The 12599-nt window shown below is 37.9% G+C and overlaps 1 protein-coding gene and 1 long non-coding RNA gene across 2 annotated transcripts in view; one reads left to right on the plus strand and one right to left on the minus strand.

Annotated features, from left to right (window-relative positions):
- Positions 1-214: 214 nt before the first annotated feature.
- On the minus strand, positions 215-1292 carry LOC124631955. The gene is made up of 3 exons (XM_047166599.1): positions 1233-1292; positions 1104-1139; positions 215-993 (listed from the first exon to the last, which is right to left on the minus strand). The coding sequence occupies exons 1-3, from the start codon at positions 1290-1292 to the stop codon at positions 223-225; spliced, it is 867 nt and encodes a 288-aa protein (XP_047022555.1). The 3' UTR covers positions 215-222.
- Positions 1293-4408: 3116 nt separating this feature from the next.
- LOC124631910 overlaps positions 4409-12599 on the plus strand; it is a 58922-nt gene continuing 50731 nt past the window's right edge. Inside the window, exon 1 of the long non-coding RNA XR_006984555.1 lies at positions 4409-4514. This is a non-coding gene — a long non-coding RNA (uncharacterized LOC124631910). The remainder of the gene's footprint in view (positions 4515-12599) is intronic.

A 12599-nucleotide genomic window follows, 5' to 3' on the forward strand; every position in this document is an offset into this window, starting at 1 on the left:
CTCAGGGCAGCGGCCTGCTTCGGACGCCGCGCATTAGGCCCGTGACAAACGAGGATTTTATGCAAACTCCGCGCTGCCGCCGACACACTCCTTTACCGGTGAGGGCGGGGACAGCCTTATGTCGATAGTTTACCATCCAACCGTAAATCTTAAACCAAAAAAAATGCAAAAGAGGGTGAAGATACTCATATAAATAGTTTAATGTGACAATATCTAAAATACTTATAGATAACCTCGATTGTTGTAAATCATCTTATCGGGATCACCCAATACTTTGCAAACTTGCTGTTTCTTCGCGTAGAAACATCTGAATACTTTACCTCCAGGTGGACTGTAAGAATACTGTCTTCGTGAGGAAGCTGGGGACCCCGAGTAGCCGCACCAGGCTTCAGTGCAGGTGCGTTTCAGATCAATGACGTAAGAACTTGACTTAAGTAACACGCTATCATCAAACTTCATCATTTCCTTAAATTTTAATCCATTTTCAAAAGGTATGTACGGATTAAGGTCGCAGTTGACTTTTCGTGTGACATCTTCCTCACATATAAACTCCTCCTGGGATAAGATATTGGTCTCGTTGGGTCTCGCTAGAGTCCCTGTATCGACAAGCTTAGCATGTGAAGTTTCATCATCTTTCTTATGGCAGACCCTTCCACCGTCTAAATAAATCAAACAGTCGACCAAGTAGAAAGTTTTGTCTGGTATGGTCTTCGATAAGAATAATATTTTGTCGCTGTTTTTTAAGTAGTGGTATCTAATCGTTTCACAAGCATAGGTATCTTCTTTGGTAATTTCAATGAAGCAGGATCTGAGGAACAGGCTGGGAGCAGTCAGCTGCGTCATGGAAGTGAACGTAGTCGCGGTACATGTGGAGGAACAGTTGTACAGTATGGTGTTGTTCCTGGGTATGTACGGGTCGTGAGATGGTTCGTTGGCGAGCGAACTGCTCCGACGTTTGATCCTTTCTGATGTTTTACATACCATTTCTTGGCCCTGAAAAATAAAGTGAGAATGGTCAGTTGGATATACCAAAACTTGATTATGCATGCCTCTTCTGCTTAGTTATGTATTTTTTTTCAGAGTTTAAAAATTATAAATGATACCTGATCAATCACGCAAGTGACATCCTTGTTGTAAACCTGAAAAAAAACCATATAACATATAATTATGAAAAAACGAACATGTATTTATTGTTTTTCAAGTTGGTATTTAAAGAAAATATTGGAACTGACCGCATCAACTTCGAACAAATAGGCATGCAGAATGACTAAACATATAACAGTGAACCTCATGTCTCTAGATTAGCATGGTGACAACAACTCCACGACTGCTAGTCAAGGAAGTCGTCAGGCAATAAAACATTAACTGTGCTGCGGTCCATTGCACGTTAATGGTAAAACAAATGGGAAACTCTTTGATAACGAATACAAATGTACTGATCGAACCTTTTATGGACAGAAACTACGAGTGACTGTAGGAGTAAGATTTAATGTCGATAAAACATTATGCTTGGTGGGTTCTCAAACGAAATTATTTGCCTATAATTTGGGAAGAAGCGATTCCTTTTGTAATGTGACTTTCTGGTCTGTTATAGTTCTAATTGTAAATAAAAACACCATTGAGGTAAAAAGTTAACGACTAAAGCATCCATCCATCGATAAAATGATGAGTTATGACAGTTGCACATCACTGCGAATATTCAAATGAGTAGTTTAGGCGCAGTAGGTAAATAGCATGCGTATAATTCGTTCAACCACAGACCCGATATAAACCGGTATTTCAATTTAGGTAGCAGAGAAATAAAGGCACTGCACTTATTGAGTCTAGATTGACTGATTTTAGAAAAAAAAAAAAACCTAATTGAATTAATTTGGTGCAATCTGCTACTTTATTGAACTTTTATATTGCAATTACGATAGTAAAATTATTTTTTCAATTATGCACTCGCTCGACGATGACTTACATCGACTACTTTTTCGATTAGAAATCTTTCACTAAAATATTTACAAACTAAATTCAATTTAAGCCTGTCACGTGACGAAATGAAATATCTCTTAAATGCACATTTGATAACGTGTCATCAAATTCACGAGCTACGTAAATAAAACAATAAAAGTACAATTCCAATAACAGTCGTATGTAGCACATTGCATTAGCTACATGCAAATTTTACCGTAGCGAGCGCCGCGCGAGGTGTCGCACGGGGCCTTTACACCTCGTAAACGTTGTCAATTGAGCTTTATCGATAGTCTACTGGTGCAATGAATTTTTATTTGCCTTTACAAGATTGAAGACTGTTTTTATATTGGAATGTTATTGGTTTTGTTTAGTTTAGACATACCTATATGTACATAAGTAAATACTTTTTTTTTACCGACGTCAAAAATCATCAAATGACCCCTCCCGCTGTGGGTTAGCAGCGGTGAGGGAGTGTCAGACTCTTACTGACTAAAAACCGTCGTGTTCCGTCATAGGCCTTTTATGTACCAGGAACGCGGTATCTCTTTCGAACAACCCGCAGCGATGTACATACATACTTGGATAACAATTTTAATTAATCTTATTTTGTTATGCTCGAGTTATAACTTCGGATGTAGATATAAGTACAACAGCAAGGACACCGATGATGACAATACCCAAACACATATCGCCAAGTAATTCAATTACGTTTTCAATTTTATAAAACTGGGCGTCAAGTGTCATGAGTACAGCCATAATATTAATCAGAGTAGGGTAACAAGATTTGGAGCACGTAATCGGACGGTCTCAGCGGGGCGCGGGCACTTTATTAGATTGTCGCCCCAACCTGCCAGCGAATGAGAACAACGGACGATGGGAAAACAAATCCTATACGAGTCTGTTGCCAAATGTGAGGTGCGGATGTTGTATTAATAATTTTTAAAATTTGAAACAATTTTTTGAAATTCAAATGGGTCAGGAAATTCTGAACTGTGTACCTACACTGTAAATGTGTATTGTGTACGCAAAAATAATGGCGTCCACGGCCGATTTCGGCCACGGTGGCTGTTCTCATTAAGGAGCTCAGCCAGCTGCGCAGGACATATTATAGTGCACGAGCATTTGCGCAGACACAGGTGCACTCACTATTCCTTCACTCTCATAACCCGATGGGACGGCAATTCGACACGACCGGAAAGAGATCAGGCGCAGGACCGACATTTACGTGCTCTCCGATGCACGGGTGAATCAATCACCAACTTCCAGACTACGGGCTGCATTGTGAAAGCTTAAGAAAACCCACAAAGCGATTTCGGCCCGACCCAGGAATCGAACCCGAGACCTCGAGCACAGCAGCCGCGCTTGCGACCACTAGACCAACGAGGCAGTCAGTACGCAAAAATAACGTAGAACTAAACGGTCAAAATTATCAATAGCTAGGTTGTCTAACTTGTAATAATATTCTCACAGTAGGATACACATCTGATCAAAACATTTCCTATACACATCAATAATTTAATCGACATTTCAGTATCTAATGCTGATCGCGTCATCACACACACAGCGTCACCCGCAGATGAAACAATCGGGTGACGTCCAATGACGTCTGCAGCGGAGGGTGACAAAGCCACCGATTTTAACCGGAATCCGGCCGGGACAATAGTTCACAAAAAGTTGCCCTCACCTTGCACCCCCTCGCACCCCGCACCTACAATAAATTACTCTCCCAATGATTTTTAGTCCGTGCGACACATTCGCATGATTTATAACGCGAGCGAACAATGCTAACCGGTTACGGTATAAATCCGTGCGCATTGGGGGTGTTACTGTGAAGCTTGTCGATGTACGAATCGTAATTATTGTTCAACATATGGCCACACTATTTTTGAGTATTTATTGTGGGATAGCAAATGTAACTACGTTGAAATGAAGTTTTTTAAATGAATAAAGCAGCCACTGTGTTCAACAGAATGTTCTATAATTTATGGGTCTTGTTTCAAAGTATATTAGTTATTTCAATAAAATAATCTGAAAGAGTGTTTGTGTGAAAACACTTTTTCTTTGCAAAAATTAATATCATCATTCTTTTCCGGTAAGTATATTCTCAATAGCACAACTCTTTGAGAAGGTTCGACCTATCTTGTTTTCAAGTAACAAGTTGTTTAGCTCGGAAAGTTCGTCACAACTTTGTCCAATAAAAACCTTAATAACATGTACACAAATAAATCCAAAGCAATGGTAATTTACGTTTTCTCAATCATAAACATTGTGATATACGAGTCTTAAGCATATCTTCCAAACAGAAACATTGATATTTACGTCATCGTTATTCGAAACCCGAATAAAAAACAAGCATTCGCGATTGAAAACAAGCACATTTTTTTCCTCCACAGATAAGAAATCATCATTACCGTCAAAAGGCAGGGGATTCTGAAATCCATTGTCATCATTACTCTCGCGACATTGACTGCTCAGCACGCATCGCCAATAAAAACACGTCGGGGCCTCCTGCCGACATGTTTATTCTGCCAGCGCTCCCTGCACCCCTTGCCAAGGTATTATAATTAAGCTCATTTGTTATTTGTGCTGTATTCAGCGGACGCTGCGGCGCGCAGGCGCGATAAGCCCGCCTGTATAGGTGCGTCATTAAAGCGAGTTTTTGATGCGCACGCGACTCCGGCCCGCATTATCTTTTTATCGTTGCACCCCATGTGCACGGATTAACGTGTGGGACAGAGGTCATGAACGCTCACGAATAGATTGGTATAGTATATCCGTTCAGTACTTATTATTAGTATTTTTTCGACTGCGCGCCCTATAAATAACTGCTCTGTACTTCGAAAACAAAAACAAGTTTTTTAGACATTTGGAGAAAGTAATAAATATGAACATACCTAAGTATATTTCTAGGATAATTTATTAAAAGTAGAAAAAACCGTTACTTTCATTATATGAAAACCAGTTCCGTACCATCGAAGCACGCACAATAAAACCCCCATATTCATATAGGGGTTGTAAAAACTGAACATCAGTGCATTACCTCTGGCTATAGGTGCACAATAGCGCGCGCGTGTCACCCGTGTGTCACAGAACAAATATTGCATTACCCGCGTCCCCCGCGCCCCGCACCCCGCATGCCACGCGCCGTGCCTCGTGAGAGTCCATTGTTTAGCCCCAGCACCGCTCGCGGCCTGGACACCCTACTCACTAATCCCACGGAAATTGCATCGTAAGTGGCACTGATTTTTTTTTCGTTAATTTTTGTTGTGAATTAGTTTTGGTGAGTGGTATAGATTTTTTCAAAATCTGCTGGTATTTCATTGTAAAAATAATTACCCACACCAAGTTTCCCCTCTAGTTCAAAGATACTGAATACATAAGTCTTACTTCGAAGATCAAACTGCACGATACATGAAAATGATTGCGCTATACACCACAAACCGTCTTGACGTATGGTTTGGCGTTGCATCGTACCAAGAAACTGCCATCTGTTGCCCGATGCTGAAGGGATGCTGTGACACCGTGATTGATGTCGCCCGTCTAAAGTCGCCTCTTACGATATCTATGGGGAGACAAAGTGGTCTCATCTTAGAAACATCAGTACCTTTACCTTTAATACCTATAATAAAATTCACCTCAAGAAAGGGTAAACTCTCCATTAAGAAAAATGATCTAGCTCACATTCTTATATGTTGACTTTGGAAATCTTATATCTTAGAAGAACTACTAACCAAAGTATTCAAGTAAGAAACTAGACAATTATGCACAATAATCTGTAATGTGTACTTCGTTGCTCATATTTTACATTTCCATATCTAACCAAAAGGGACGCCCAATATGGAGTATCCATTGAACGAGAAAATATCAAAAATTCCTGCAGTCCAAAGAAATAACATTCAATTAGAAAACAAAAGGGCTGAGGGTGGTATCGCGGCGGCCATCAGACCATGCGGGTAAGGAAATTATTAATTTGGACCTATTAACATTACCTACACCAATTGAGGACAAAAAGGTCCCCTTCGTACCTTTGAATACCTTTTTAATAAAGGGATATGGTAAGCTGTTATGTCTTTGACAATGAATGATGAGTTTCGGGAGGTCAGGCCTTGCGAGGAAGTATGGGAGGGTCTCTGCATTAGGTAAAAGAGTTTAGGGAGCATTTAAAGACAAAACAAAAAGGAAAATATGCTTTAATCTACATTAAAGCTATATGCAATATTAGATTTGGTAATGTTAATTCAATTTATAATTATTATGTGTCCTTCCTATCTAATGCTAATATTGTGATTATTCTGCAATGATATTTTATAACCAAAATCGAAAATTTTGTTATTTGAACTTGAAATAGATTGAATAAAACTCAGCAATGACTCAATACTACTTCAACTAGTTAAACTAGTACAAAATCAAACTCACTTTTTGACAACACAGCGAAATACAAACCGCCTACGTGAAACTCGAGCCGCGAGGTCTACCAGTCTACCACATAAAACAAAACACCTCGAACTCGCGATATAAGGGTTCAATTGTTACCTTTTGATGTGTACTAAAAACGCTTAAAACTATCTCGGAGGGTTGTGCATGCGGGTGGACTATTAGCCGGACCGAACCGCGGCCGTGCGGGCGACACCTTTACAAAGTGCTGCCTTATTTAATTTCTCACTACATTTTATGGCACAAAGGGATTTTAAGGGATAACTAGTTTAGTTGGGGTAGCTGCGAGTATGTTGAACACGTGAGAAATGGATTTTAAAGCTTTTCTAATTGGTGCTAATGTGTAGGAACTGTAATCATTGTGGAAATATCCGGTGGAACTAACTAGATCATGTACATGGACTGGTTATTGAACTGACACATTGTTTTTTAAACTAAGTATTCAACTATTTCCGCTTAGAGTTACGACACTAGCTTTCCAAGTCGTTATTGCTTGCAAGCTAAATAATCTGGCAATCCATATCTATAACAATAATCCATTTGGTTTGAACTGCTACCTAATTATCGGATTTCGATAATAGTGCATAGTAGTGGAACCTTACTTTAGAACTATACATTTATGCCCTACACTCTCAATGGCTTTCATGGCAGTTCCATTTAAATGACGTTGCATTTCCGAAGGTACTAAGCCCTTGGACACCACCTGCATGTGCAGTAGTATTTTGTTTATAAAACGTCATTATGACTACGATAATCACTAATACCAATTCTTCGGACAAGCAAAGCTACTCACCAAAAACTGTACGAACTGTTACTCAAAATTACGTAAGCTACAACAAAAGTGGCCCACTAGTTGTTCCCGTACAATCCAGAAACAATTGCCAGCAGTGGTTCAAGGCTCGAGACAATAACCTCTAAATGCTCGTAGTGAGCACCCTACGCGACGCCCGTACCTGACAGCACCTAAACTCACTCAATTGGCCTGCATGTGGGTCATACGCACAGACGTGCGGTGGAGTTGCTTTTATACAACTTTGATTTAATATGGAACGTGGTAGGTGTGACTGTTTTGCGTACAATGGGGATATTGTTAAACTTTCGTATCTTACATGAAGTATAAAAGTTTCCCAGGAAGGATAAAGAATTCTCATAGAAGGAATACAGCTGTACCTACTCCAATTTGCAACCTGCATTATGCTCGTATGTATTTAAAGATTAGCAACATAATTTTGTTCACTTAAAATCAACACACTACGAAAAGAAAACACCCCAGCAGTCAAAATGGCACTGTTTGTAGTCACAGTAAAGTTTAATTGTAATAAAACAATACTATCAATAAAGCCGTCTCCATTGATCTACCTGTGCTCACGTGTATCCTATTAACTAAATTGTTGTTTGAGTCAGCGGCCACCTGGCGGGCGATCACCTTAAATGTCGCTCAATTGACTGTCATCATCCGAGTACGTAATGCTGTTACATGTGTAGCTATGTCTACTAGTTGGTTACAGTTCTGTTTTTATAATATCTGGAAGATATTTCAGACTTTTTTTTATTAAGCACGTAATTAGACCTAGTAGTTCAACTGTTAACTTCTCTTATAAGATGTGAAGCAACTTAGGGTAATGTTCGAACTTTAGGTAGCTGTAATATAATTTCTAATATGAAGTATTTTACACTGTAGAATTTACTATAGAAAAATTCAGCTACTATACCCCTATACTGAGTTAAAATTAAACCAACTTGATATAGTAAAAGGTGACTTTACTCAGACGTATCGGTGATCGTTAACCCAAAGTAAAATGACCTCTACCTTTTCGCTAACAATATAAAAGGGCCGACCAATTAAAAATATTGAAACAATAATTTGCAAAGCAATTAAAGCTCTCATCGCGTTATCGCTGATCTCGAGGCCCGCATGGACCTCACCAATTGAGTACGATGGGGGACGCATGATACTTACGTACGTACTAATTATAAATATTACGATATCATTGTTTCTAATTAGGAGGATTTTATTAAGGTGCGATGGGTATAAAACTTAACTTTCAATTACGTTGTTTAAATGGTATAGAACCGTGAATTTCATTATGTATCCCTCTATCTATTAGACGAGACTGATGCCATGAATATGCTAAGGACAAAAACACAATGAAATATATTACACATGGCCCTGACCTGTTACGAAAAACCTATTCAAAAAATGTATTCCATTCAAATAATGTTTCGTAGCCAAATTACACCAACACAATAGGTTCACTTGAGCGACCTAGGCACAAACTGGGGCTAGGTTTAATTTACCCTCACAAAGGCGTAATAACATATTAACGTGTAGTATCGATCGCATCTCGCCGTGAACGCGATGTAACTCGATACCTACTCGTTACCGAACAATGCACGCCAGGTGTTCAACCCTAGCGCGCTGATGGTCGCCGCTTGTAATAACATGGGGGTAAAGATGACTCCCAATTCAAATGCTAATATTTTTAAAGGATGGATTTTTAAATTGATGTTTTTTTTTGGTTTGATTTTTTGTTGCGTGTTTTTTATCATTTGTTTTTTTTATCCGTGTAAATAATGTTGTAATTGAAATTATTATTTGTACTGACCAATTGATCTACGTGAGGACACAGATGTACGATATTTATTAATATGTTCTGAAAGTTCAGAAAATTAAAGGTTATTTAGGAATAGATTTGTGTGCTAAAATAATCTAATTTCATTATGAATACTAATGTAAACTTCTCGGTTTAAATCAAATTAACCTTTCCTAAAATAAAGCCAACAATTTATTTTAGGGAAACTATTTTTGAGATTTGTTTACTCTGTATCAGTGTAAGTGGTGGCTTCGTCTAGTCAACCTAATCATAATTTACAGACTTTGACACCAAAATTGACGAAGCAAAGTCAAATAGAACAATACACTGAGAATATAAATTACTTATTTGTAAAATACTTTTAGATTTTCTTTGAAGTAAACAAGTCTCAAATGTTATTTTATATTAAGGTTTGGCTATAATATAAGCTCTCACATGTTCGGATTTTTTGTGCGCACATATTAATTTCCCTGTACCTCTCACCTCCGGGTACAATACCCTGAAACCGTTTAATTATCGTGCACAAACCATAATCCACAAACATAATCCGTTGACCCAGTACAAGTCAAACAGACTGAAATTTATTAATCGCTGGGTCTTGGAGGCCCCGTGCAAACATTGCAGGGTTACGCTTAAGTAATTACCGCGGAACTGTTTTCATAACTCGCTATCGACACTCGATTGTTTAGTGTGTGTTACGGTCATTTGGGGGTTAAAGTGCAGATTTTGGGTTAAGCTAAAATGGAGGTATTGCATGCGTGGAATAACTTAGGGTGAATTAAAATTAGGCTTTATAGGAATCACAAATTCAACATTGCGATCATCTCATTATATTTTAACCAACTTCAGTAATGCTTTAATTTCTTTTCGTAACTACGAGTCAGAATAAAATTAATAAAATAATAGAGAAGCCTGAGTTATTAGACGCCCTGCATCAAGATTTATACACAGCCCAGAATCTGAAGCAGGATAATATTACAATAAGGAAGGAATTCTCTTATAAGGTATGCATTTAAATATTCTATATGGAAATTCTTTCCTAAGATAATACGTGAGCGGAGGAAAAACAAAGAGTCTATAATATCACATTCCATAATTTGTAATAGCCGAGAGGAAATGCATTATTAAAATGACCGTTCGTACCGTAGGGCTAGTTAGTATCTTACTTATCTTTGTAAGTTGTAGGTTCATAAAGGTTCGTCATTCATCATTTGGGGGTTATTTGTCTTATTCGTGTAAGTGGTTTGTATTGACCATTGGTAGTTATTAGGTTACGTTTTGGACTTGTTACCTTTACTATGTAACACGAACATTATGGATAGAGTTTCTGTATCAATTTTTGAATCTGTTGATGACGTTGAGATGAATTTTCCGAACATTTTTTCTCCCTACAGATACCAAAAGGTATATTTCCGAATACTTCGTATAGCTGCAGGCTTATCAAACATTACATAAAATATTGACACAACCTACCTTCATATTGTAGACAATGTTTTAATTACAGCACCTATACACACAGATAGACGAGGGTTCAATCTGGATCCATTGTGTGCGGCAAACAAAGTGCTCTTACCCTCAGGTGAAACTAATAACTTACCACCACCCTGTGTACACATACAGTATGATCATATTTTGTGTACTCTGCCAGTGCTCGAGGACTATCGATGGTTTGTCTTCGAGGGGTATCTTGTGTTAATCAGAAAAGTGTTTGTTTGATGGTTTGTATCTGTCGGGGCGGTATTAAGTAGATAAAGTGCGCCTAAAAGATTTGAATTAAAAGACTAAAAAACATCGGTTATATCAGTAAAAATGCACATTAAGTAACTTTAGTTTTTAAAAGAAGTGTTTGACATCAAAATGGCAAATATAGCCGTAAATTACGTTTTATTATATGTGTGAATCTGGCTTTCTTTCAATGTAATATTCACTTTTCTACTAACAATAAAACGTAATACCTTCCTGTTAGCTTACTGGCATATTGTAGTAAAGAATTATTCATTACATACGTGAGCGGGGGAAGGAGGAGACTAACACATAACCTCGCTGTTATCACATGAGTAAGTAACGACACGTGTGCTCATGATCTTATGAATCGTCTGATTTTGCGTGTTTATTCCTTTGGCCTAACTTGCAATGTTGGTAAAAACAGCTTATGCTCGTTCATATTATCAGATAATCCTAATGACCCTTGGTTAAAATCATAACGCAACTCAGAATTTATTGATTCACAGCCGTTACCTATTATTTTTAATAAAAAAAAATTAGAGAATTTTGTTATTCTAATTTCAACTGTGTGCATATTTTATTATCTTTACCAAGATGTCTCATTTACAAAGATCAGTGTACCTCATGTACTACAATGCCAGATAACCTGCTTATTGTTTCTATGTAAGGCGAGGGCTCAGTGCCGCTGCCAATATTACAGTGGCGTTATTAATTCAGGTGGCAATACTGTCTGTACGAACCCTTGCTATCGAACTCGCATTCATATTGAAATTGAATAGATACATAATAGGTATCTACCTTACCGTTTTGTTAGTTATTGAATGAATATAGATCTCGAATTAGGATGGTATGAAATCTATCAACAAAAATAGTAATTAGATTAATCCTTCTAGTTGGAAGTCCAATTAAAAGCCAGATTAAAGATTAAAAATTTTCGTACTTATAATATCTGATTATCCTGCGAAGAAACCTTGTTTACATAGAACATTTAGAAGCACATAATATCTAGACGCATGTAGTTTGGGTGTGTAGACGATATGAGACTGCCACATTTTATCAGTCGGGTAGATTGAGCGCAGTCCGCGGGGAGAAGCCAGTCTCCGAACTCACCGCGCTGTTGGTCACTATTCTGGACATACATTGAATACATTCACTATCTCGAAAGTTCTAGATAAGTTATTATTTAAGCTCTTTGACTTCTACAGGTGTACATTTTCATATATCTACCGTGTATAGAAAAAAAAAACTGATACAACAGCGTCATCTTCTTAGCCTATTCTCATCTAAGGTTTGACTTTTTGTCTGACTCCAATAAACTACATGTCAATATTTCAGTAAAATAAATTCAAGCATGGATCATTGTCTTGGACTTCGAAATCGAATTTTTAAGAAAGTGATTTATTTAAGTTTCGAAATACCAATTTCTATGAAATATGAGGTTCCAATACAACAAGACAAAATATGATATCTGTCAGAATACAGCCACTGGTCCGTGCAAGGGTTGGGCCCTTCGCTGCATTCAATTAGTTGACACGAAGCAGTTGATGGGAAAAATCACGCCATAATAGAAAACAACGGTGCGACTCACCGCTAATCCTGTTAACGTCATATTCTATTATTATATACTGTGGACAGCATGTTTTTGTTATCGTATGTACCTACTATACTGGCTGATATTATTAGTGCACATTTTATGATATTTATCGACTGGGGATGTACCCTAGGCGAGTTATTTGTGCGGTTATGTGCACACATTAATTGTCCATTATGTATAAACAAATGGATATTCATTGTAGGAGGGCTATCATCCTAACTCTAATATCTAAATTAATCTGCGTAGGTGACTTAAACAAAGCCGGACTGCCGAATCTGAGGTCCCGGGTTCGA

The sequence above is a fragment of the Helicoverpa zea genome, chromosome 7, assembly GCF_022581195.2.
Source record: "Helicoverpa zea isolate HzStark_Cry1AcR chromosome 7, ilHelZeax1.1, whole genome shotgun sequence".
Taxonomy (NCBI): Eukaryota; Metazoa; Arthropoda; class Insecta; order Lepidoptera; family Noctuidae; genus Helicoverpa; species Helicoverpa zea.

Bases quoted from the DNA above. Each gene is read 5' to 3' on its own strand.
- LOC124631955 (XM_047166599.1), bottom strand. From the start codon at position 1,292: ATGAGGTTCACTGTTATATGTTTAGTCATTCTGCATGCCTATTTGTTC. The intron at 1,140-1,232 runs GTCAGTTCCAAT...GTTTTTTTTCAG, and splicing joins ATTTGTTCGAAGTTGATGCG to GTTTACAACAAGGATGTCAC. The intron at 994-1,103 runs GTATCATTTATA...TTTATTTTTCAG, and splicing joins TCACTTGCGTGATTGATCAG to GGCCAAGAAATGGTATGTAA.